Raw genomic sequence first — 27396 nt, 5'->3', positions numbered from 1 at the left:
GGGGGGTTATCACCGTCCTGAAGACGAGGTTAGGTTCTTCGTACAGTGGATACCTAAGAACATACCTGATCGTGATAAATCCATAAGACATGGTAAAAACTATTCTATATCATGGGACCATCGTTTGTGGATGTTTAAGAGTGAACTCTAAGTACTATTTTTATGTAAACATTTGTTGTTGTGTTTTTTTCTAAAAAAAAAATCTGTTAATACGTTTAAGCAATGAATATCTTTAAGCTTAACCCGTCTTTGTTCTTTAGAATAGTTCTATTGTAAACAAGTAACAAACTCTTTCCTGAAGTCAGCTCTTTGATACACAAAGCAGAAACTTCATTTAAGAAACCATGAAAAAAATTGTAAGTAAGTAAGTAACAAATTCTTTCTTGAAGTCACCTCTTGGATACACAATACAGAAATTTCTCCGTATTTTCCCGTATTCTCCATTTTTCCGTATCACCCACAAAAATCAATTCCTCCTAGAATTATTTAAACTAAATACTTACCCCCCGCCCTAGAAAATTCAGAAAAAACACAATAGCCTTATTTATAGTGAAGCGTTTCTTAGTCGTATGTTTACCCGAATATTTAACAAGCACCATTTTTCCATACCAGCCACAAAACTCAATTCCTCCTAGAATTATTTAACTAAATAGTTACGCCCGCCTATAAAGTTCGGAAAAAAACACGATAGCTTTATTTATAGTGAAGCGTTTCTTAGTCGTATGTTTACCCGAATATTTAACAAGTACCATTTTTCCATACCATCCATAAATTCTCAATTCCTCCTAGAATTATTTAAACTAAATAGTTACCCCCCCCCCCGTCCTAGAAAGTTCGTAAAAACACGATAGTTTTATTTATAGTGAAGCGTTTCTTAGTCGTATGTTTACCCGAATATTTAACAAGTACCATTTTTCCATACCATTCATAAAACTCAAATCCTCCCAGAATTATTTAAACTACATAGTTACCTCCCGACTTAGAAAGTTCAGAAACAACACAATAGCCTTATTTATAGTGAAGCGTTTCTTAGTCGTATGTTTACCCGAATATTTAACAAGTACCATTTTTCCACACCAGCCACAAAACTCAATTCCTCCTAGAACTATTTAAACTAAATACTTACCCCCGCCCTAGAAAGTTTGGATAAACATATGACTAAGAAAGGTCTTAATAGAACTGTTTAAGTATGAACTCCAATTTTTTCCAATGAGACTATAGAAAATACTATCAAAACAAATTTATCTGATTATAATGTATATCTTCAGTCAGAAAAGCGTAGTTTTGGCTCAAAAATGAACCATTTCCATAAAAATAGCTCTTAATAGAACTTTTTTAAGTGTGAACTCCTATTTTTCAGATGAAATTATAGAAAATATGGTCAAAACACACTTCTCTGTTTCAGATGTGTACATTTTCGCTTTTTCTGATTCAAATGTGTATCTTCAGTCAGAAAAGCGTAGTTCCGATTCAAAAATGAGCCATTTCCCTAGCAATAGCTCTTAATAGAACTGTTTAAGTATGAAATCCAATTTTTTCCAATGAGAATATAGAAAATACTATCAAAACACATTTCTCTGATTGTAATGTATATCTTCAGTCAGAAAAGCGTAGTTTTGGTTCAAATATGAACCATTTCCATAAAAATAGCTCTTAATAGAACTTCTTAAGTGTGAACTCCTATTTTTCAGACGAAATTATAGAAAATACATTCAAAACACACATTCTCTGTTTCAGTTGTGTACATTTTCACTTTTTCTGATTCAAATGTGTATCTTCAGTCAGAAAAGCGTAGTTTTGATTCAAAAATGAACCATTTCCATAAAAATAGCTCTTCATAGAACTTTTTAAGTGTGAACTCCTATTTTTCAGACGAAATTATAGAAAATACAGTCAAAACACACTTCTCTGTTTCAGTTGTGTACATTTTCACTTTTTCTGATTCAAATGTGTATCTTCAGTCAGAAAAGCATAGTTTCGATTCAAAAATGAACCATTTCCATAGCAATAGCTCTTAATAGAACTTTTTAAGTATGAACTCCAATTTTTTCCAGCGAGACTATAGAAAATATTATCAATACACAATTCTCTGATTATAATGTATATTTTCAGTCAGAAAAGTGTAGTTTTGGTTCAAAAATGAACCATTTCCATAAAAATAGCTCTTAATAGAACTTTTTAAGCATGAACTCCTATTTTTCAGACGAAATTATAGAAAATATCGTCAAAACACACTTCTCCATTTCAATTGTGTACATTTTCACATTTTCTGATTCAAATGTGTATCTTCAATCAGAAAAGCATAGTTTCGATTCAAAAATGAGCCATTTCCATAGCAATAACTCTTAATAGAACTGTTTAATTATAAACTCCAATTTTTCCAACGAGACTATGCAACTCAACCGCATTTAACTAATCCTCGTGTAACTGAATCCGCATGTAACTGAACCCCCGTGCAATTCAACCCTCCATGCAACCCATCTCCCTCAAAACACTTTTCAGCCATTTCTTGTTAATTTTTTTTTATTTCTAAACTATTTTAAATTGACAATACTCTCCAAAACATCACTTGTGCATTTATACAGTAAACTATCATCGTATCTTCTCGAATTCACAAATATCATTACCCCTTTTTTTGCATAGGTTAATGAAACATTTATGATTTAAAAAGCATTGAAAATTTTTACAATCACTAATTACCCCTTTTTTGCAAACGCTAAACAAAAAAAACACTGTCTGCTTTTCAAAATGTTCGTATTTGGAACTCTGTCAGTTAACACTAAGAAGTGAATTGGGTAATCCTCTCGCAATAACAAAAGGCTTAGCAGTGATTACATCTCATTGTCGGGCGACAATTCAATCAGATCAGAGTTGTGCAAATGGAATACCTCTTCGCAAATTGAGTTAGCTTCTATTTCATAGGCAAAATATTTGAATTCCTTTTATTCAAATCACCTATCAAGTTATCAAAAAATATTTGAATATATTAAGTTATAGGCAATTCTGGTTTAGAAAAACTAGAATAGTGACATAATTTCACTTTATCAACTCTCAAATTCTATACCCACCAGAAACCTGTCTGCTTGGCCCAGAAACATGTCTGGTTGGCCCGGAAACTTGTCTGGTAGGTTTTGTATTGTCCTTCATAACATGTTATGTAACTAACACAAGATGGAGCATAGTCTACCCAAAGTATTAGGCCATGTGAAGGAGCTCTCACTCTCTTTGAAAAGGTGTCAAGCTTCTATAGAATAATGTCGAAATTGCCATGGCAGTACGCAAATAACATAGAAATTGCTATATACGCACGCAAAGTATAATGTTGATTACTACTTATGATGCCCAAAGTATGATTGAAATAAACATTACTCTGAGTTTGCCTTTGATAACAGCTTAGCAAACAGCTTTAGGCAATTATCTCAGAGGTATGAAAACGCAAGATGCAACCCTGAGCCATTACATCAAGGTTGCATCAGCTTAAAAGCAACAATTTTTTTTTTCGTTTTAAGTTTTAAATTTCGTTCTTATATTTTTCATCATATTTTTTTTAATTATAACACAAAATGCTTATATATTTGTTTTAAGTTTTTTGCAATGCATTTTATAGGAAATGATGAATTCAATTGCAACTGCAACTTGGCACGTCAAGCCCTCTTTGACAGCAGAAGGTCAAGAAGGGGTGGTGGGAGGTTGTTGGAAGGGGAAGGGGTTGTTCTTAGTAGAGTAATAATTAAATTGTCCGATTTGGTGGTAATGGAGTGATGATGTCCATGAGGAGAAGCGCATTTTAAAGGAAGAAGGGGTATTCTTTTCCTTAAGAAAAGACAACAGGAGCGAACACCTTATTCCTGCAAAGTTATTTATTTAGTGAATAATAATAATGTAATAATGATATAAATTTAGAAATTTAAACAATAAGCAGAAAATATAGGGGGCAATCTTAAAGCTTGGGGGCCTGCAACTCTGAAATCAATGTTTCTCTTATGACAGCTGCATGTGTCATGTTCGATGGTTGAGAATGAGCCGATGTTTCTTCATCTGCTCTTAAATATAAACACTTATAAATAAAGCTTTATAATCTATACTTTTTCTATAGACTTTTTACTATAGACTATACCTATATAGGTATAGTCTATAGTACTAAAAAAAAGAAAAAATATAGATGTGATGCATCATTACTAACACTCTTGCTACTATTTACTATTTATCATTACTTTACTATCTTTACTATTTCACCATATTTTGTGATTCTTATATTTTTCACCATAATTTGTTTAATTATAACACAAAAAGCTAATATATCTGTTTTAAGTTTTTTGCAATGTATTTTAAGTTTGCAATGTTTCAAGTTTGCAATAAACCTTATTCCTGCAAAGTTATTCATTTTGTGAATAATAATAATGTAATAATAATAATATAAATTTAGACATTTTAACAATAAGCAGAAAATATATGGGGCAATCTTAAAGTTTGGGGGCATGCAGCTCTGAACTCAATGTTTCTTTTGTGACAGCTGTATGTGTCATGTTCGCTGGTTGAGAATGAGCCAAAATTTCTTCACCCGCTCTTACATACAAACACTTATAAAATAAAGTTTTACAATCTATACTTCTTCTATAGAAGTGTAGGTTATGGACTTTATAGGCTATATGCCTATAAAGGTACAGTCTATAGGACTAAAAAAGTAGAGATGTGATACATAATTACTAACACTCTTGCTACTATTTACTATTTATCATTACTGCTGCTATAATTATTATTTAGTAAAATAAAATTGCTCTGCTATGTGTGTAGAGTTGTTAACTACTTTGCTATGTGTGTAGAGTTGTTAGTTACTACCTATCACCGCTACTATGATTATCACTAGTTTATCATTAATATTGAATCACTATTATTTATCAAAGTCACTACTATTTAAATCACCATCAATCACTATCATTAAATTTAAGAGAGTTCCTTTAATCAACGTGTCCTAGATGTAAAGTGACGATACGCATTTTTTCAATATTTAAAATAAAAGGTTTAAAATTTAGTTTAAAAGGTTTAGGCTCGCATTATCACTACATTTTTATCATTGCTAGAATCACCACTATTTATCAAAGTTAAACTGCAGGTGATTAATCATTACCAATACTTTTAAATACCATTTAATGTTTATTATCACTGCTACTATTATTGCTATATAGAAAAATAAAATATTCTGCTAGTTATGTAGAGTTATCCCGCTACTACGATTACCACTAACTATTATTCTCTATTATTTATCATGGTTATATCGCTACACAAAGAAAGGAAAGTACCTGAGTAAATGGGACAAATAAAGGCTCCTGCGTCTTCAATAATTTTAATTTCATATGTTTCTCTTTTCTTCCTTCTGCTTTCAGTATATCTTGATCTTCCATTGCATCGTAGAATTCCTCGTCACTATCCACTGACTTTCTTTCCATTTTGCTCGCTTTTGTCTCTGATAGCAGCTCTTCTTCTCGCTGCTTCCGACGCTTTATGCAACAGTTTAGCATCTGAAATAATTAATCCAAAAAAACTTTGTCCACAAAATAAGCTATTTTCAAAGAAAATTAAAGAGCTCTATCAAGCAAAAAATGAGCAGAAATAAAGTCAAATAATCTTCCAAGCGCAAAACTGCATCAAATCATCGTCAATAAATAAATAAAAATCAAAATGAACAGAAATTACAATAAATAAAACCCAAAATGAACAGAAATTACAATAAATAATCGAGTCAAACTCAAAACGAGCAAAAATTAACTTTAGTAAGGCTGATATCCCCCATTCCTTCTCAAGACCAAAACATATTTTAGACTTTACCAAATACAAAAACATTTTAAATGCTTTCGCTTTTTTGACTTTAGTAAATAAAAATATAACAATTTTAAGGATTAAATATCAGTGTATGCATATTAAAATGGAAGTCCAAGGTCATTTTTTCAGGGGGGGGGGGCTGGTTGCCCTCCATTCACTTTTGACTCTTAAAAAGGGCACTAGAAAAGGGAACTAGAAATTTACATTTCCAATCAAAAGAGCCCCATGTAAAGTTTACACGCCCAACTCTTCCATAAAAACCTTATATATCCCCGGGGCATAACTTAAAACAATTGCCCCTAGACTATGGGGTGGGGGTTTGTTAACCCTGAGGGTCTTGTTATGTTATCTTTGGACTGTTTTTTTTTAACAAATACCTATCTCAAAATTTCTATCAGATGCATTTGGGGAAAATAGGGACGTGAAAGAGGGGGGCTAGCTGCCCTGCGATCACTCTAACTCTTAAAAAAAGCACTAGAACTCCTGATTCCCAATCTAATAAGCCCTCCCCCGAGGTTTTTACGAGTACCCTTTCCATAAAAACCCAATAAAACCTCCCGAGGTATAACTTAACTCTCGCCGAGAGGGCCGTAAGGGGGATGACTTCCTCTTAAACATAAGTACAAGACCTTTAAACTACGATGAACAAATTAGATGTATCAAAACTTTGATTGAATGTGTTTGGGGAAAGGATGGGCACGGGGTGGGGTCGCCCTCTAGTCACTTTCGACTATTGTAATGGGCTTTAGAACTTTCAATTCGCAATGGAGTGAGCCTCTTTTGGAGTTTCTACGACAACTCCTTCTATATGAAGTGCCCTGGTCTGAAAAAAATAATACCTTGTACCCACATCGCTCTTTATTTAGGCAGCGCTATTGCGCTGCCTATGATGAGAAAGCTTCTGAGAAGTCTTACTAAAAAAAGTAAATTGTCTCAAGTGAAAATTGTCTAGTAACTCCTTTTTGCTGATTCTGTCTTGTGTATCATTTTGACAAGTGTAGTTTTCTGAAGTCTTCATCAAAAATTTCTATGACACATTTCTACCTACACTAATAACACATTCCTGCCAGAGGATAGAACAGAAGCTTCTACCTACTCTAACCACAATTTTGACAGTCACAAATTTGACAGGATGAATTTTTCAACTCAGAAGCAAAGTGGAACCGATTTGAATGCTTGCCTAAAAGCATTTTTTTTCGCCAGGACACTTAAAATCACAGAAGAAAATTCGCAATGTGTTCAAATCCAGATGAAGATTCATTCTAAGCCAGAGGCGGTTTTATAGGAGGGACAGAGGCCCTTGCCCCAGGCGCAGAAATTTTAGGGGCGTAAAATTTCAAATAAATAATCTAACGCTTATTATAATTTTTTATTTTCGAATTATTTATTTTTATTAAAATAAAGTAAAAGGCACAGTTAATAGATGCAAACAGTTTTGTTAATACATGAAAATTTTGTTATTATTTGTAGGAGACAAGATGGAGGGTGCTAGTCAAGATTCTACCCAGGGCGCAAGAGAAGCCAGAACCGCCACCGTTCTAAGCATTTAAATAATGTAAATAATAACGGAAAGAATATTACCTTTTCATCATTTTAATAATAGAGGATAACGTAATGAGGAAATTTTTAACATTTCGGTTAAAAAGTCCTCAGCAAAACAGAAACCAGACTAAAGATAAAATTCAATACGTAACAAAACACGAGAAAATTAAAACTCAAACCAAAAATCTGTATTCTACTTTTTGTTTTTCTGAGGACGGCTATTAGACATTTAGCCAAAATATTCATTTATTTTTTTTTCTACAATCCATTGCCTTTAAAATTACCTGGTTGCGTTATCCTCTTCATCGTGTATCTAAAGCTTTTCCGAAAATGCTAAAGCTTTTCCCGGTAATTATTAGTTTTTTTTTTCAGTTTTTCAATCCCTCTAGCTCAAAGACTAGAGTATGGGTAACTTGCAACAGTGGAAGCTGCCACTAGTGTCAACAAAAAAAAACACCAACATCATCTAACGTTTGGCGTGTCTTTGCATGTGTTTTCACTATAATAATAAAAATGATTGATTTAGACATAGACATAGACATTTTTATTTTACCAAAAAAAAAAACATTCAACAAACATCAGAAATAACTAGACAACCACATTAAGATTAAAGAAAAATCCTGTTGGTGGCTGTATCTTCTAACCGCTCTTTAATCAAAAATAAATAAAAACAGTAATAATTATTAATAAATTCTTATTTTTTCAAAAAAAAAGAAAGAAAGAAGGTAAGGAAAAAAAATTCAAGAAAACAATTTACATTGTCACACTCTAACCATCCTCCCCCCTTCCCTCTTCCTCCCCCCTCCCCCTTCCCTCTTCCTACCCCCAATCTCCAAAAATTTAATTGGTGTAGTTGGTAAAATTAGAGTAGTAATAGGTGTCTCATCTCAGTTCATGACAGAAAAAAACAATTACAAAGCAGGAAAAAATACCAAGAGACAACAAACACTAGATGGCGTCAATTGTTTTTTGACGTCACTAGCACCAGTATCCACTCTCATAAGTTACTCCTATTCTTTGGACTACCTAACAGGTTTTAAAAAAATTAAGAGTTAGTAAAACTGCGTTCAAATTCAGGTCCAGAAACACTTTTACACCTAAACGTGTATTTGTTGCCCTTGTTTTAATATATAGTAATGATCTTAATAAATACCTTACTGCTAGTGGGCTTGGCTGTCATATTGGTTCTTTTTTCACAAACAATTTAAGTTATGTTAATGAACTGATTGTGTTGGCTACTTGTTCGATGACACTGAACAGGTTGTTCAAGATTTTCAACAGTCTTGCTGGAAGACTTATACTCTGTATAATTTCACCAAGACAGAATGTGTTTGCTTTTTCCTCCAGTACCCTTGGGCACCCTTCAATCCTCTTGTTAGTTTACGAGGTAATGATCTATCTTTATGGAGAAATTTCGTTACCTTCGATGTATGATTTTTGATTGTTATTATAACTTTTCCTTTATTTTTTAAACAACTGTTTGGCTTTTATTGGAACCGGTGTGGTTTCTGATATTAAGAGCTCTTCGACAAGACCTTGTTTGTTTGTGCATTATTCTTTTTTTTTCTCCCTGTTTGTTCTTCAGGCAGATTTTCACTTGTCTACGCTTAAACAGTTGATGGGGCTGAGCCGGCCCCATCTAACTTCCTGTTTCTTCCTAAATGAGTGAATTCAACCTTGCTGAGTCACTGAGTCATCTGAGTCACTGAGTCATCTTCTCAGCAGAGGCCTCCCCCAGGCCACTCAGCGCGTCCCCAGGTGGCGGATAGGGGAAAAGCCTACAGATACGTAGGGTACCTCAATTGAGTAGGAGGTGCGGACCCAGGGGGACCCAGTCTCTGGGGGTCCTTAATTGAAACTGGTCATCCTCGCCAGGGGGCAGTAAATACAGGCGGAGGAGGAAGACGGCCCCTCAAATGTACACTCAGCAGGGCCCACCGGCGTGTGGACACGTCCAGTCAGTTACACGTCTTCTCCCAGCAGTGGGTAAATTGCATGGTGAAGCAGAACACCATCGTGGAAGGATCCCCTATAGGAGAACAACTGCGGAAGGGCAGAAGATCCGGATCACCAACAACGGCCTCTGCAAGGTAGAGGAGAGGAGTGGCTTGCTGCCACCACCCATTTAGCCAAGAAACCACCTCTCTTGAAATCATAAAATAAGGGCGCAATATTATGCGAACATCTGCTATCGCGTCCGGGGTAACCAACGGACAACCAATTTTGAATGATGATAATACGATTTTACATGCTACCGCGTCCGGGGTAACCGACGAAACTACCGTGTCCGGGGCAATCGGCGATCCTTGGTCTAGGACGACCCCCAACCAGGGGGAAAATCCACACGGTTGTTCAATTCTGACAAAAACCACCCTACACTTTGGCACGCTAAACATCCGAACACTTGCCAAACCGGGAAAACTAGATCTTGTATTTAGAGAACCATAGAAGTACAATTGGGATGTTATCGCCCTCTCTGAGACTCACCTAGCCCGAACGAGTGATAAAAACCTCTCTGAAGCCTCCCTCTTTTTTCTGGCCGCAGGGACGGAGTTCATCGACAAGGTGTAGGATTCTTCGTATTACCAACTGCCAAAAAATCTCCAATCTCTTTCACCCCAGTCTAAGAAAGAATAGCCGTCTTACGACTGAAGGGAGCTGCCACGAATATCATTGTCATCCAAGTCTATGCCCTAGACTCCACCAGAAGTGAGAAAGAATGCGATGAATTCCATTTCACACTACAAAGTGTCTTCGACCAAATTCATAAGAAAGACGCGCTGATTGCTATGGGGGACTTTAACACTATAGTAGGTACGGATAATACCGGTTGGTCTGATATAATGGGGACATTTGGTCACGGAAAATTCAATGCGAGAGGCGAATGATTGCTTAACTTCTGTGGAGAAAACGAGTTATTCGCAACGAACAAAATGTTCAAATACCGCCATCGACGTAAAGTAACCTGGAGATCCCCAGACAGTAAAACCGAGAACATGATCGATTATATGCTGATATCAAAGCACTGAATGTCCTTCGTTTAGACAGAGTAGCATTACCTGGAGCAGACTTTGACTCTGACCACACTCTCCTGATGTCAAGGTTAAAGCTAAGAATGAGAAAATTGCAAAAAGCAAAAAAAATCCCAAGATTCAGGGTGGATCTGCTGAATGATCCCGAAAAAAGGCAGACCTACACTTCCACTCTATCTGAAAAATTCCGAGAGATCCTGGAAAATCACTCTCCCTTGACCATCGCTGATGAGATAGACTCCCTGGCCGAGCAGACCACATCAGCAATCATAGAGACAGCGAAGAACGTCTTCGGAAAAAAACTCCCAATGAAAAACCATTGATCACAGATGAGATCATTGTGCAATGCAAGGATAAGTAAATTTTCTGCAATAAATCCGACCGCCACAGCTGGGACACTTACAAGCTCCTCAAGAGAAGAGTAGAGCAAGAGATCAGAAAGGCACTACGTAACCACCTGTGGAAGAAATGCGAAGACTGCGAAGTACTGTTCAAGAGGGGTAACAGCGGAGTAGTTTTCAGAATAGTACGCGAGTTAAGCAAAAAAAAAAAGAGCCGCAAACGTCAGTGATCCTGGACAGAGACGGAAATGAGATTAGCGATTCAAAGATGAAACTAGAAAGATGGAAAGAATACTTCAACGATGAATTGAATCCCCCTGTAGCTGCTAATCCTGAAATACTAACCCGCTTCCCCATACCCGACCAAGAGCTCAAACCACCACCGCAACTCAAGTCAGAAACCGAGTCAGCAATCAGGTCACTCAAACATAGAAAAACCCCTGGTCCAGATGGAGTCACAGCTGATCTTATTAACGTCAGATCAGATGATGTAACTGATCTGCACCATGCCATTGCATCTGTGGTGTGGGAAACCGGCCAAGTACCTTGTCAGTGGTGCAAGGCGGCCGTTGTACCCATTCACAAAAAGGGGTAAAAAAAGAGTGCGGAAACTATCGCCCTATCAGCCTCACGAGCCACCAGTCACGTGTCCTGACAAAAGTCCTACTCTGACGCTTACAAGCAATAACTGCCTTTGCTAATTGGAGAATATCAGGTCAGCTTCCGCCCTGGGAGGTCAACAATCGCTCAGATATTTGTAGTTAGACAGCTAAAGGAACGGTACATTGAATTCAACCAAGAACTCTACCAACTATTCGTTGATTTCCGTCAGGCATTTGACCTGATATGGCGCGAAGGACTCTGACATATTCTCCTTCACTAAAGGATCCCTTTTGAGATAGTCCAAATAATCAAGAGTCTGTAAGACCAGTTCCGAGGCCAAGTAATAACCACTGATGGGTTGTCAGAAGAGTTCACAACTTCGTCAGGAGTTCTCCGGGTTGCATCTTATCACCACATCTCTTCAACCTCTTTCTAAATGCCGTTCTGTCACTGATGCAGTCGGAATACGGCGCAACAATAGGAGGGCTGATAATAGACAATCTTGTCTGCGCTGATGATATTGATGTGCTAGCAAACACTACACAAGAACTGCAGGCACAAGCTGATAGACTCTACAATACCACAAAACCGTTTGGGATGGAGATCAATGCCAGCATGACCAAAGTCATGGTAAGTACGAGTCGTGAACTGGGCAACCCGCCCATTATCACTATAGGTGGAAGACAGGTTGAAACGATTGACCACTTCCTTTACCTTGGTAACCAAATCTCCTCAGATAATTGTAATAGCTCTGACGTGAAACATCGACTTGCACTTACCAGCTCCAGCTTCCAAAGACTAGCCAATCTTTGTAAAAGTATCCACCTATCCAAAAAACTCAAGTTGCGCCTATTCAACAGTTTATTACTCCCCATAGTTATTTATGGATGCAAAACATCGACCCTGAAAACTGAAGACGAGAAAAAACTACTAGATTTTGAGATGAGATGCCTCTGGCGCATTGCTAGAATCAAATACACTGACCGAATCACAAATTTGGAAGTACGTCAAAGGCTCCAGTCCACTGAAACCATTCTCCGTAAAATCACGAAACAACAACTGCGCTGGTTTGGCCACGTCAAGCGAATGGAGCCAAGCCGCATCCCTAAAATCACCCTCAAAGGATCCCTCCATGGCCTTCGTCCCCGAGGCAGACCACGAAAACGATTAATGGAGAATTTACACTTCGAAAAAGTCAAGATAGCCCAGTTATCACGTATCGCACTAGACATAGCAATGTATCAAGCCCTTACGCATGAGCAAGAAAGAGGAGTGGCCCTAAAACGTCCCACGAGGATGTTCAGGACCTAAGTAGTAAAGTGAGATATCTGCGGTACTATCAGCGATTATTTAAGATCTTTGTTACTTATTTGGCAAAAATTATGAGCCTTTCGACAACAGTTCGGCTATTTGTGTGTTTTTTTCTCTGTTTGTTGTATATACGGAATAAATCACTTTTCATGTTCCTATGCATCAAAAGACACAGGTTCGCATAGTAATCTGTTGTATGGCTTCAGTACCTCACATAATGAGCTTGCTGGGGGATTATGAACCACTATCTAGCTTCTTCCGTTGTCTATTTGGCAAAAATTATATTTGCAAAATTTATAAACATTACGACAAAGCTATTTGTGTATTATTTTGGTTTTCTCTGTTTTTTGTTTAAGCGGATTTCATTTAATCGCCCACATCTAACCTATCTTTATTTCCTATGTCGGGCGACTGCAACCGTCATCCAACTGTTGTTTTATCTGCTACTATCTAACGCCTTTCGTTACCTATTTGGTAAAAATTATGAGCCTTCAGGACAGCTGGGATATTTTCGTATTATATATGTATTTTTTTTGCTTGTTGGTTATGCAGATTTTCATTTGCATAATTTTTTTTTATAAGTTTTGCTTAAGTCTCTTGTCTTTTATTGTGAGGGACTTGTCAGATAATAAGCTAGATGTGATATTATTTGCTACTATTTAGCATCTTTTGTTACTTACATGGCAAAAATTATGAGCCTTAGAACCACAGGTAGGCTATTTGTGCATAATTTTATCTTCTCTGTCTTTTCTTTATACATATTTTCACATACCCACGTTTAATCTACTCCAACAAGCTTCTCAGAGTTTTTCGTGTGACGGACTCCAACCATCAGACAAAGACCTAGCTACGGTATTATCAACCACTGCTGAAAGTCTTCCATTGTTTATTTGAAAAAAAAATTACGAGCCCTCCGACAATAGTCAGACCATTTGCGAATTATATCTGTTATCTCTGTTAGTTCTGTGTGCGACTGTCCTCTGTGTACGGAATTAAAACATTAAAAAGGCACCAAATAATAATTTTAGTGAATGAATAGGTCTAACCCAGGACCGACCTGATATAGAAAGTAAAAACTTAAAATATCACAACGACTTAAAAGTGCCCAACAAAAATCAACGGAGTATCACTATTAGTAACAACATTTGTATCAACATAGGCGCGTACAGAAGTTTAAGGACTACCAACCCACCATGAAAGTGCATCGGCCCATCTCAGGAAGGACAATAATCATATTTATCACAGTACTTTATTAAATCGTCCATAACAGGGAGAAATAAAAGCAGGAAGCCCCAAAAACAGGAAAGGATGACATTACGAAAAAGCCCCTAAAATCACCGTAAATTTTATGTGAGGTATCAAAAGCATTAATACATGTGAGTAGTGAGGAGGGTGTTGATTTGAAAGATACAACGACGGCAAGGCCGTACCAAGGAATTTTTTTTGTTGGATGGGGTTTTACTCAGAAAAAAATTTCGGGGGGGGGGGGGTTATACAAGAAAAACTCAATAAACGCATACAAAATTTAAGTATATCCGATTTGTTACGTTTTTACGAGTCCAACGTTTCGGGGTGGGGTGGGGTGGGGGGTGGGGAGGGGTTTCAAACCGGGTAACCCCTGGATACGGCCCTGAACGACGGATACAACAATCTAACCTTCCAAACACTTGATATTAGTCATTTAATGATATTCAGTATGGGACGACCAGTCTAAACAAAACTACCTGTATTTTATGTAGGTAAGTGACCCAATTTATGATGTTCTTCTACGATCGCACAAGATTGAATGGTCTTAACTAAGGATTTGAATAATGGGATGAAATCAGATGACAAAAATATTTTTTTTTCATTTGGATAGAATGAAATCGGTAAAGGGTTAAAATTATTTACCAACTAAAGGTAAGTCTGAGGGAATGGTTACTCCTACGCCACGTGACATAAATGTTAGAATATGATTAGAATTTATTCTGACATAGATTCACTTCTTGGCGGTGGTTGGTATAATAAACAAATACCAAATTAGGAGTGTGAGCAATATAGAATATTGTTTATCATTGGAGTATACACAAAATTGAAACTAATAAAATCGTAGGCGCCGAGAAAAGAAGTTAGATATAGAAATCCAGAACAATCCTTAGAAATCCTTAGAAATCAAGTAGCGAGGTGGTTATGGGTTTGAACCATCATGGACCCAACCTCTAAAGACCTCAACCTTCAAGAGCCCCCTGTCCCAACCTTCAATGCCCCCTCCGCCCAACTTTTTACCCCTTCCGCCCCTTTAAAAAATACATTTTTTGAAGTTTAATCTTTTTGAGTTTTATTTTTTATTTTTTTATTTTTTAAGCAAAAAGTTAGGTTCATTTAGGTTCACTTAAAGGGGTGCACTTTTTTGAAAAAAAAATTCTATGTTAAAAAAATATACAAAATAAAAATTAAAGTTAAAAAAAGTTCAGAAAAAATAAACTTCAAAAAAATAGGGAAAAAATGGGGAAGGGGGTAAAAAGTTGGGCGAAGGGGGGATTGGAGGTTTGCATATCTGAGACAAAGCATGTCTGACAAAGGACTATGATAAAGAATTTATTCACTCTGATACTAAGATTTTGTGAATGTTATCTGATGTATCCGACAAAGGAAGTTGATAAGGAATTTATTCACTATGATACTTATATTTGGTCAGTGTTATCAAACGTATCTGTCAAAAGACATTGACAAAGAATTTATTCACTCTGATACTTAGATTTTCTAAATTTTATCAAGCATATCTGACAAAAGATGATAATAAAGAATTTATTCTCGCTTATACTTAGATTTTGTGATTGTTATCTGATGTAACAGACAAAAGAAGTTGATAAAGAATTCAATCGCTCTGATACTTAGATTTTGACAATGTTATCCGAAGTATCCGACAAGAGATGTTGATGAAGAATTTATAAAATCTGATACTTAGATTTCGTCAATTTTATCCGACGTATCTGACAACGATGTTGACAGAAAAAATTTATTCACTCTTGCAATTAGATTTTGTCAATAGATGTTGATACAGAATTTAATCACTATGACACTTAGGTGTTGATAATGTTAACCGACATATCCGGCAAAGGATGTTGCTAAAGAATCTATTCGCTCTGATACTTAGATTTGATCAATTATATCCTGACCTATCCGACAAAAGATGTTGGTGAAGAATTTATTCATTCTAATACATAAATTCTGTCAATGTTATCCGACGTATCTGACAAATGATATCAATAAAGAATGTTAATAAAGAATTTGTTAACTCCGATACTTCAATTATTGTCAGTGTTATCAAACGTATCTGTCAAAAGACATTGATAAGGAATTTATTCACTCTTATACTTAGGTTTTCTCAATCTTATCAAGCAAATCTGACAAAGGTCGACGATATAGAACTTATTCACTCTTATACTTAGATTTTTTGAATGTTATCTGATGTGTCCGATAAAAGAATGTTAATAAAGAATTTTTTCACCATGATACATAGATTTTGTCAGTGTTGTCAAACTTATCTGTCAAAGAATATTGATGAAGAATTTATTCACTTTGATGCTTAGATTTTGTGAATGTTATCTGATGTATCAGATAAAAGAAGTTGATAAAGAATTTATTCACCCTGATACTTAGATTTGGACAATGTTATCCGACGTATCCGATAAGAGATGTTGATAAAGAATTTATTCAAGCTGATACTTAGATTTTGTCAGTTTTATCCGATATATCCGACAAAGATGTTGATAGAAAAAATTTATTCACTCTTACACTTCGATTTTGTCAATGTTATCCCATGTATCTGACAATAGATGTTCATACAGAATTTAATCACTCTGGCACTTAGGTTTTGATAATGTTAACTGACATTTCCGGCAAAGGATGTTGATAAAGAATCTATTCGCTCTGATACTTAGATTTTATCAATTTTATCCCAACCTATCCGACAAAAGATGGTGATAAAGAATTTATTCATTTAATACATAGATTCTATCAATGTTATCCGACGTATTCGACAAATGATATCGATAAAGAATGTTAATAAAGAATTTGCTCATTCCGATACTTCAATTTTGTCAGTGTTATCAAACGTATCTGTCAAAAGACATTGATAAGGAATTTATTCACTCTTATACTTAGATTTTGTGAATGTTATCTGATGTATCCGATAAAAGAATGTTAATCAAGAATTTTTTCACTATGATACATAGATTTTGTCAGTGTTATCAAACTTATCTGTCAAAGAACATTGATAAAAATTTATTCACTCTGATTCTTAGATTTTCTCAATTTTGTCAAGCATATCTGATAAAAGACGATGATAAGAATTTATTCACTCTGATACTTAGATTTTGTGAATGCTATCTGATGTATCCGACAAAGGAAGTTGATAAAGAGTTTATTCACTATGATACTTAGATTTGGTCAGTGTTATCAATCGTATCTATCAAAAGACATTGATAAAGAATATAATCACTGCTGAAAAATTCTTCAGCAAGCACCTTCAATTCATATTTCACCTCACTTCCTTCAGTTTCTAATCCACCCTACAGCAGATTAAGTAGTTTTCCCTTAGCAGAAAAGTCATTTTTCCTTTTTCCATGCAGTTATACCGAAATTTCTAACATTATTTCTCAGCTTTCAAGTAGCCGTTCAGTTGATGGTTTTGGTTTGAGCTGTAATGTTCTTAAGAAAATTGGTCAGTTTGTTTCTATCCCCATCTCACACATAACTAACCTCTTTCTTTCTTCTGGTGTTTTCCCTCATTTATTTAAGGTTGCTAATGTTGTACCTTTGTTTAAAAAAGGTGATTCATCTCTAATTTCAAACTACAGACCTATTTCTCTCCTTCCTGTGATCTCTAAGGTTGTTGAAAAAGTAGTGTATTGTAGACTCTCTTCATTTGTATTTAGTATTAATGCGACTGCAGGAAATTCTCTCATAACTAACCATCAGTATCGCTTTCGTAAAAGTTTTTCTACCTTGCATGCACTTTCAGATGCAACAGAGTTGTGCGTTTGAGCTGTAATGTTCTTAAAAAAATTGGTCAGTTTGTTTCTAACCCCATATCACACATAACTAACCTCTCTCTTTCTTCTGGTGTTTTCCCTCATTTATTTAAGGTTGCTAATGTTGTACCTTTGTTTAAAAAAGGTGATTCATCTCTAATTTCAAACTACACACCTATTTCTCTCCTTCCTGTAATCTCTAAGGTTGTTGAAAAAGTAGTGTATTGTATATTCTCTTTATTTGTATTTAGTACTAATACAACTGCAGGAATTTCTCTCATAACTGACCATCAGTATGGTTTTCATCCAAGTTTTTCTACCTTGCATGCACTTTCAGATGCAACAGAGTTTGTGCGTGTTAACCTTGACAGGGGCTTGTGTGTTTTGGGTCTATTTCTTGTCTTTCAAAGGCATTTGATATGGTCGTTCACTCTGTTCTTTTGTCTAAATTATCTTCATTTGGAGTGCGTGGAGTCCCACTTGAATGGTTTAGGTCTTACCTCTCAGGGAGATCTCAGTATGTTTCGGTTAATGGTACTTTTTCCTCTTCCTTGCCTATTTTGAAATGTGTCCCACAGGGCTCTGTACTTGGACCAATTTTGTTTTTAATTTATATTAATGATCTTGTTGACGGTCTTCATCCCTTTGTGCACCCTATTCTTTTTGCTGATGACAGTAACTTTTTCATTGCTGCAGTGGACCTGCCATCTGCCACTTCCCTAGCTCAAGGTCTTCTTGATAAAGTAAAAGATTGGTGCTGGTCAAATGGTATGACTGTCAGCAGCCAAACAAGTGCCATTGTATAATTTAGGACCCCTTATCGTATGAGAGACGCAAGGTAGCCTGACTTATGGGAATGATATTATACCGCAAGCTACTATAGTGAAATTTCTTGGTGTGTATCTTGACTGTTTTCTTTCTTTTAAACCCCATATAACTCATACCCGTTCCCTTGTCCTCCGCCAATCTGCAATGTTATACAGGGTTAACTCATTTCTTCCCCCAGATGTTATGCTTTCTCTTTATTATGCTTTTATTTTTCCTTACCTTTCTTATTGCTGTTCTATCTGGGGTAGTACTAATAAATCTCTTCTCTGCTCACTTCAAAGAGCCCAAAATAGGGCCGTGAAGGCTACTTTTCTTCTACCTCGTTTTTACCCTTCCTCTGATCTTTATAATGATACCGGAATAGCTCCGCTGGATCGTATTGTGGGTAAAAGTTACCTTTATTTAGCACATTCTGCTTTTCTAGGTACACTTCCACCATCTCTGCAGCAGTTTTTCTTTCCGTCAGGCTCAGGTAGGTACTCTTCTTTTTTACGTAGTTCTTATCGCAGATTCATTTTACCCAAACGATCATCAACAGCAGGTCAGAGGTTTCCTGTTTATCAACCTATTTCACTATGGAACTCCATGCCTCCTGATGTCCCTCTCTCTCTTTCTGCAAAGGCAGTTTCTCACCGGGTCTTTTCAGCATAGTAAATATTTCCCCTTTTTTTTCTTTTTTTTTGCATCCCATCCAAACTTATATGTCTCTCTTTTCATTTAATATATTTTTCTGATTTTAATTTTTTTTATTTTTTTTTATATTTCATCCTAATTTTCAATCTCTTTTCTTCTTTTATATATTTTGTTCAGTTATTTGTGAAGTTTCCTGTTAATTCTCATTTTTTTAAGAATGTTTTTTTCTGTTTTTTTATGTGCTTTATAATAGTGTCTTTTTTTGTTGGCCCTTTACAAGCTGAGCTTCTTGGCGTATATAAACTTTACGTTTGTAATTATTTTGTTTTTTAGTATTAATAAATTGATCGATTGATTGATTGATTGATTGATACATTGATATTCTAAATTTTATCAAGCATATCTGACAAAAGATGATAATAAAAAATTTATTCTCCCTGATACTTAGATTTTGTGAATGTTATCTGATGTATCAGACAAAAGAAGTTGATAAGGAATTTATTCACTCTGATACTTAGATTTTTACAATGTTGTCCGATGTATCCGACAAGATATGTTGATAAAGAATTTATTCAATCTCATACTTAGATTTTTTCAATTTTATCCAATGTATCTGACAACGATGTTGATAGAAAAAATTTATTCACTCTCGCCCTTAGATTATGTCAATGAATTTGCTCACTCCGATACTTCAATTTTGTCAGTGTTATCAAACGTATCTGTCAAAAGACATTGATACAGAATTTATTCACGCTGATGCTTAGATTTTCTCAATTTTACCAAGCATATCTGATAAAAGACGATGATAAGGAATTTATTCACTCTGATACTGTGAATGTTATCTGATGTATCAGACAAAAGAAGTTGATAATGAATTCATTCACTCTAATACTAAAATATGAACACTATTATCCCGTGTATCTGACAATAGATGTTGACACAGAATTTAATCACTCTGACGCTTAGGTTATGATAATGTTAACCGATATAGCTGGTAAGGGATGCTAATAAAGAATCTATTCGCTCTGATACTTATATTATATCAGTTTTATCCCGAGGTATCCGAAAAAAGATATTGATTAAGAATTTATTCACTCTGACAGTTAGATTTTTTCTATGTTAACCTGTATATCCAACATATGATGTATGACAATTCCTTTTCTTAATCTCCGATTTTTAATAGACATTCTAAACCTTTGATATGCTAGCATACTCTGAAAATGATGAACACCTAACAAGGTAATGCATAATATATTTTTAATGTAATAATGACATGTAGAATATTAATAAAAAAATATATTATTATACATTATTAATATCATTGAACAACTTTGGACATTCTGAATCTGCTCCATAAAATAATTCATCGTGTTCTCTCTTGATAGTTCCCTTTGTAGCGCTATCTATCTTGTCTATGCCTCATCTGTAGATCTTTCTCTTCTGTCATATCGAACCTCCTTTTGGAAGAGATTCATTGTGTACCTGATCTCCTTTGTAATGGAGAGGATGTCCTTTGTTTGTATTGTTTCTTGTGATATTGGTCACCCTCTTCCACTGCAGAAACTGATGAGCCAACCTTTTTGCTCACCATTTCATCAAAGATTCTTCTTTTCATTTCTTGCAGGGTATTTGTTTTGCCTTGTGTCACCTGATAAGGAGACATGTTAAGAAAACAATTCTTACTTTAAAATATGTATAATGATCCTAGTTCTTATATTATCCAAGAGGAGAACCTTTATCATCAAGTCTTTCCTCTAAAAATCTTTCTTTTTCCAGCTAAAAATAAAAAAATTCAAAAACCCATGCTGCTGAGATTCAATGCTTAAATCTTTTTAAATTGCCGCTATAAATTGCTGCCTAATAAGTTCTTTTATAGATAGCGTTCATACCGGTCTTTAGCGTTCATATTTTGATATTCGCCCTTCGCCACTGCTCTTTAAAAAAAAAGTTTTAAAAAGACTGGCATGAACGCTATCTATAAAACAACTTATTAGGCGGTAATTTATAGCGGCAATTAAAAAAGACTTAAGCGTTGAATCTCAGCAGCGTGGGTTTTGGAAACTTTTCCTTTTAAGCTGGAAAAAGGATTTTTAGAGGAAAGACTTGATGATAAAGGTTCTCCCGTTGGATAATATAAGAACTAGGATCATTATACATATTTTAAAGTAAGAATTGTTTTCTTAACATGTCTCCTTATCAGGTGAAACAAGGCTAAACAAATACCTCTTGCAGATTGTCCTCTTCTATTTCATTTTCCGTTATTTTTAAATTTGCTACATTACTCTCATATGAATCACTGAAAACACGATAGTGGCCATTACAAATAGCACACTCACAATAAAAGATATTTCTAACTCAACACTTTGATCCGTGTTAAAATTTGCTATGTTGTTGATTAATGTAACTTTAGTTCTCAAATGGTACAGCAGCGTAGTGTCGATAACCGACCATAGAGTACCACTGGGAAAGCCACGTCATGTTTATGAGCAAGCACAGAGCACTATTGGAACAGCCGCAAGAATATTTCAGGTCATTTTAAGATACGTAAAAAAAAGTTGAATAATTTGTAAGTCCAAGAAATTCAGTCCATAAAAAAAGTGCTGCTACAACCATTATTTTTCTAATAGTAAAAGTCACGACTAACATTTCTATATCATTCTCATTTTGAATTTCGAAAATATTAAATGTGATTTTTTTATGTTTTAAGTATGTTTTACGTTATTCTAAGACATGTAAAAAAAGTTGAAAAAAATACCGTGTTAAAAAAAAAATGAAAAAAGTTAAAAAAAAATAAAAAAAATAAATAAACAAATGGGAGGAGGGGCCGCCCAAAAAGTTGGAGGGAGGGGCCCCTTGGAGGTTTGAGATAGGGGACCTTTGGAGGTTGAGGTCCTTGGTGGTTAGGGTCATTGATGGTTGCGGTCCTTGATGGTTCAAACCCATAATCATCTCACTAGTTGATTTCTAAGGATTTCTAAGGATTGTTCTGAATTTCTTTATTAAAATTCTTTTCTTAACATCTACATCTCTATGAATCTCAACTGTTTAGCATACTCCAATGCTAAGGCATATTTTATATATGCCTTAGCATATAGTGTTTGACAGTTTTGTCTCAGAAACATGTTCGGCTTGGCTGTATCTTTAGTAAAAAACAGTATTTATACGAAAAAACACGATTATATGACCTTCGACCGAAACTAGTATTTTCACCGAAAGTCCATTATACCTTTGAACACGTTATACCAAGGTCTTTAGTTTTGGGTATTGACCCATAGAAAAACCTGCCTGGTAAGTCATGTCCCCACCGCGGTAATTTATGAATGGCCGTGGTAAGTCATGTACCCTTGAAACTGAACTGTATATTGAGTACCCTCCGTATTCGATGTCTCTGATTGGTCCAGAAAATGGGTGTTGCCACAGAAACCCATCTGGTAAGTCATGTTCCTTCTTTAATACTAGATACCTGTCAGCGGTAAGTCAAATTATGAAATCACTTGTCGCGTTGCGTACTAGCACGCTACTAACATCTCCACGTGTTAAATTTAGTCGGGAAAAACTACGTAAGACACATAAAAAGAATTTCGTAAAGGAAATGTTGCGAATTCCCACAGCGTAAAATTTCCCCTGGAAAGTTCCCTTCCCAAGGAAAATCTTCATCGTAGTAAATCCTTCCTAGCAGAATCCCCCCCCCAAAAAAATTGTCTGAAAACTTCCCAATAGTAAATACTAGACGCAAACAATGGGTAAATTTCGTAACTTGCAGCCCTTTCCCTAGGGCCAGTGGGATAGGGGTCATTTTATTCTCCAAGACACAACTATTGGACCTTTCAACTGGTTTGAACAAAATGGTTATCTCTATTTTGATCGGAAGATTTTGGGGAAAAGGGCGTGGAATAGGGGCTAGCTGCCCTCCAATCATTTTTGCTACTTAAAAAGGGCACAAGAACTTTCAACTTCTGATCCAATGAGCCCTCTCCCAATCATCTAGGATCACTGGTTCGATGCAATCATCCCTGGGAAAAACTAAAATTAAAATTTCATCCCTGGTCTCTCTTTAGCAAAAAATCCAAAATTCCACATTTTTGCATATAGGAGTAGTAAGGCAATAGGGAATCCGACGAGTGATTGCGTAATATGACTTACCAGGGTCAGTCACCTATTGTTACGAACGGTACATGCCTTACCGGACGGGTTTCTAAGGTAACACCCATTTTTTGGGGGTCAATCAGAGAGAGAGCGGTGGTTACTACATGTAAAGTAACTTGGTTTGTAGGTTTTTTTTAAAACTTGGCAATGTATAATGTACTCAAGCAAAAACGGTTTGATCCATAGTCTGGTTTAGTTTTTCAAAGAGAGTGAGTATTAGACATTTTTGCAAAAAGGGATAAGGAATTCGCAAATTGGACTCTATGAACGATATTAATTAATGTTTTGAATAATAGGAGTGTGAATGATTCTAATTAGTGATTGGATTGTATGACGGTGGAGAAAAAAAGGATTAAACTGATTAACAGTTAAGGTAACCCCGAAGGGGTTGTTAACTCAGGTAATCTGTTACTTGACCTAGCTTTACCTCTCCGATGTGGTCTGTATAATACACAAGTAACGTTTGAAAAGTATTGTCAATTTAAAATAAGATCTAACGTTCCCTTCGTCCCCCCATTTCTGAGGGGCAGGGGAGGGTAGGAGAGGGGGAGGGGGAGTCAATTTTGGAGGTAAGACATTCTAAATGAGAAGTCGTAAAATACCCGAGACAATGAACAAGTCCCAATATGGCAAGTATTTAGTTAATATAATTCTTGGAAGAGAAATTATGTTTTGAGGGGGGGTGTAAAAATGGTACTTATTTAATATCCCGGTAAACATACGACTAGAAATGCTTCAGGAGAAATAGACTATTGCTTCTTTCTGAACTAATCAATATTCCTTGACAAATATTTTCTTAATTTTTACTGTATTGCTATTATTCAAAACATTGAATTGTCTATGCCACATCAAACTAGCGAATAATTATCGTGGCTTTTTAGGTGTTCAATTTTTTTTTTCAGTGTAATTAATAACATAAAAAAATAAATGATTAAATGATTTAATACATGCAATAGACTAGGTAGTGTCAATAACTGGATCATAGAATACCAATGGGAAAGCCACATCGTATCTTTGACCAATAATAGAGTACAATTGTTAGAGCCGTAGGCATATTTTGTCATTTTAAGATACGTAGAAAAAAAAGATAAAAAATAAATAAAGTTGAATAATTTCGAAGTTTAAAAAAAAAATATATTTGTAAGTATGTAACAAGCTCTTTATTGATTTCACCTCATGAATATACAGTACAGATACTTCATTCAAGAAACGTGATTAAACACGTTTTGAAACTATATGCTATTTGCTTGCCTTTCCTTGGCACCTTTCCAAACGAGCGGGGGTTCCCCACTGGTTCCTACTCATTGTAAAAAAGTGAGCAGTACGAAAACTCCACGTTTTCAACCAGACTGGTTTTTTAGACAACACCCATTTTTAGGGACCAATCAGAGACAGCGGAGGTTGCTCAATATACAATAACTTGATTGATGATTGGTTACACACCGCGACGGCACATACATAGTGAGAGAGACATGCAAAGTCGACATAGCTTTATTTCATTTTTTTAAGGTTAATTTAGACGAGGTTACGTGCGCGCACGTAACCTCGTCTAAGATATGATGGTCAGAGATACGATGTGGCTTTCCCATTGGTATTCTATGATCCGGTTATTGACACTACCTAGTCTATTGCATGTATTACATCAGTATTTTTTACGCAGTGGAACGTTAAACACATAAGTCATGTCTTTAAAAAAAAAAGTGAAGATTGAGCATTTTAATAAAGTGTGTTCACATAACAAGGTTATTGAATGAACAAGGTACATAACAAGGTAGCATTGAATGCCGACAAGGAGAAGTATTTAAACTATGAAACAAGTACAAGTGGTAGCACTATTGGAAATGTATGCATGCATTGTCATGACAGTAAGGAATTCAATTTCTTTGGAATAGCAAAAAAATTCAACTCTTATGTCGGTGGTTATGCGAGATTGAGATCTCCAGAGATGATTGCACTCAAAGAGAATGCCAACATGAAAATAATCGTTGATGATAGAGGACAACTCCTTGCTACTGTTGCAGGTAACACATTACCTACCGATACATCCAATGGTTAGCTTTTGGGTATTAGCATTCGACGGAAGGTCAACAAAAGAAATCTCTACTTTTCTTCTAATATCATAAACCATATCTTGTCTACATGCCAAAACTGTTACCTGTGTAAAAATAAGGTAATAATTGAAAGTGAAATGGCCAGAAAAATAAAAAGGGCATTGTCAGAAAATATCACTATGGAATATAAAGATGAATCGATGAAAAACAAAGCACCAGCAAACGTTACTGCCATTGATCAAACAGTCAATGAACCAAATAATACCAAAGACGAAAATCATATTGAGCCTGTTGATGAGACACCAGTAAAAACTGTGTATGACTCTAAATGGAATAGTGATTATTCTACTGATTACGAACTAAGAGAAGACAACAGCTACAATATCAAGAGAGAACATGGTGAACTATTTTATGGAACAGATTCAAAATGTCCAAAGTTAATCATTGATATTAATAATGTATCATAATATATTTTCTATTAATATTCTACATAGCATTATCTTATTAAAAATATATTATGCACTACCTTGTTATGTGTACATTATTTTTAGAGTAAGCTAGCATATCAAACGTTTAGAATGTCTATTAAAACATTGGAGATGTAAGAAAAGGAATTTGCATACAGCTATTGTCAGACACATGGGATAGCATTGACAAAATCTAGCTACTTTTTTGCAATGTGTAGGAACCAGTGGGGAATCCCTACTCGTTTGTAAAGGTGCCAAGGAAAGGCAAGCAAATAACATGTAGTTTCAAAACGTGTTTAATCACGTGTAGAGGTCCCATAGAATGAAATTTCTGTATTGTGCATGTGAACGGTAAATTCAAGAATGAGTTTTTTTACTTACTTAAAAATTTTGTCATGATTTCTTGAATGAAATGTCTTTTTTTTGTATCCAAGAGGTGAAATCAATAAAGAGTTTGTTACTTACTTTCCTTTTTTTTATAATTTCTTGAAACAAATTTATACACCATGTATCTATGTCGTGAAAGAAATAAAAATTTTGTTACTTACTTGGAGTTTTCTCATAATTTCTTGAACGAAATGTCTTTTTGTTTATCCAGCAGGTGAATTCAAGAAAGAATTTGCTACTTACTTACAATTTTCTCATAATTTCTTTAATGAAATTTCTGCATTGTGTATCCACGAGGTGTATTCAAGAAAGAGTTTGTTACTTGCTTACAATTTTTTAGTAATTTCTTAAATGAAATATCTGTATTGTGCATTCAGGAGGAGGATTCAAGAAAGAGTTTGTTACTTACTTAGAATTTTGTCATAATTTCTTGAATGAAATGTCTTTTTTATTTATCCAGGAGGCCAATTCAAGAAAGAATTTGTTACTTACTTACAATTTTTGAAAATTTCTTAAATGAAATTTCTGCCTTGTGTATCCATGAGGTAACTTCAAGAAAGGATTTGTTACTTATTTAGAATTTTGTCATAATTCCTTGAATGAAATGACTTTTTTTGTTTATCCAAGAGGCGAATTCAAGAAAGAATTTGCTACTTACTTACAATTTTTGATAATTTTTTAAATGGAGTTTCTGCATTGTGTATCCAAGAGGTGACTTCAGGAAAGAGTTTGTTACTTGCTTACAATTTTTTCATAATTTATTGAATGAAATTTCCGTATTGTGTATCCAAGAGTTGACTTCAAGAAAGAAATTGTTACTTACTGAGAATTTTTTCCTAATTTCTTGAATTAAATTTCTACATCGTGTATCTAAGTCGTGAAAACAATAATGAGTTTGTTACTTACTTGGAATTTTGTCATAATTTCTTGAACGAAATGTCTTTTGTTTATCCAGCAGGTGAATTCAAGAAAGAATTTGCTACTTACTTACAATTTTGTCATAATTTCTTTAATGAAATTTATGCATTGTGTATCCACGAGGTGACTTCAGGAAAGAGTTTGTTACTTGCTTACAATTTTTTCATAATTTCTTAAATGAAATTTCTGTATTATGTATCCATGAGGTAACTTCAAGAAAGAGTTTGTTACTTGCTTAGAATTTTGTCATAATTTCTTAAATGAAATGTCTTTTTTATTGATCCAGGAGGCGAATTCAAGAA

At 35.1% G+C, this 27396-nt stretch overlaps 1 protein-coding gene across 5 annotated transcripts in view; it reads right to left on the bottom strand.

Annotated features, from left to right (window-relative positions):
- The window catches only part of Rab3GAP1 (RAB3 GTPase activating protein subunit 1), a 350147-nt gene that overhangs the window by 53113 nt on the left and 269638 nt on the right, over positions 1-27396 (bottom strand). For all 5 annotated transcript variants that reach the window (XM_089098391.1, XM_089098393.1, XM_089098390.1 and 2 more), the window contains exon 3: positions 5301-5519. In XM_089098391.1, coding sequence (XP_088954517.1) covers positions 5301-5519 — 219 coding nt within the window. The remainder of the gene's footprint in view (positions 1-5300; positions 5520-27396) is intronic.

This window comes from Artemia sp. Qi Xiang Cuo, chromosome 12, assembly GCF_049724085.1.
Source record: "Artemia sp. Qi Xiang Cuo chromosome 12, ASM4972408v1, whole genome shotgun sequence".
NCBI classification, from domain to species: Eukaryota; Metazoa; Arthropoda; class Branchiopoda; order Anostraca; family Artemiidae; genus Artemia; species Artemia sp. Qi Xiang Cuo.
This window is presented reverse-complemented; position numbering and strand designations above follow the sequence as displayed.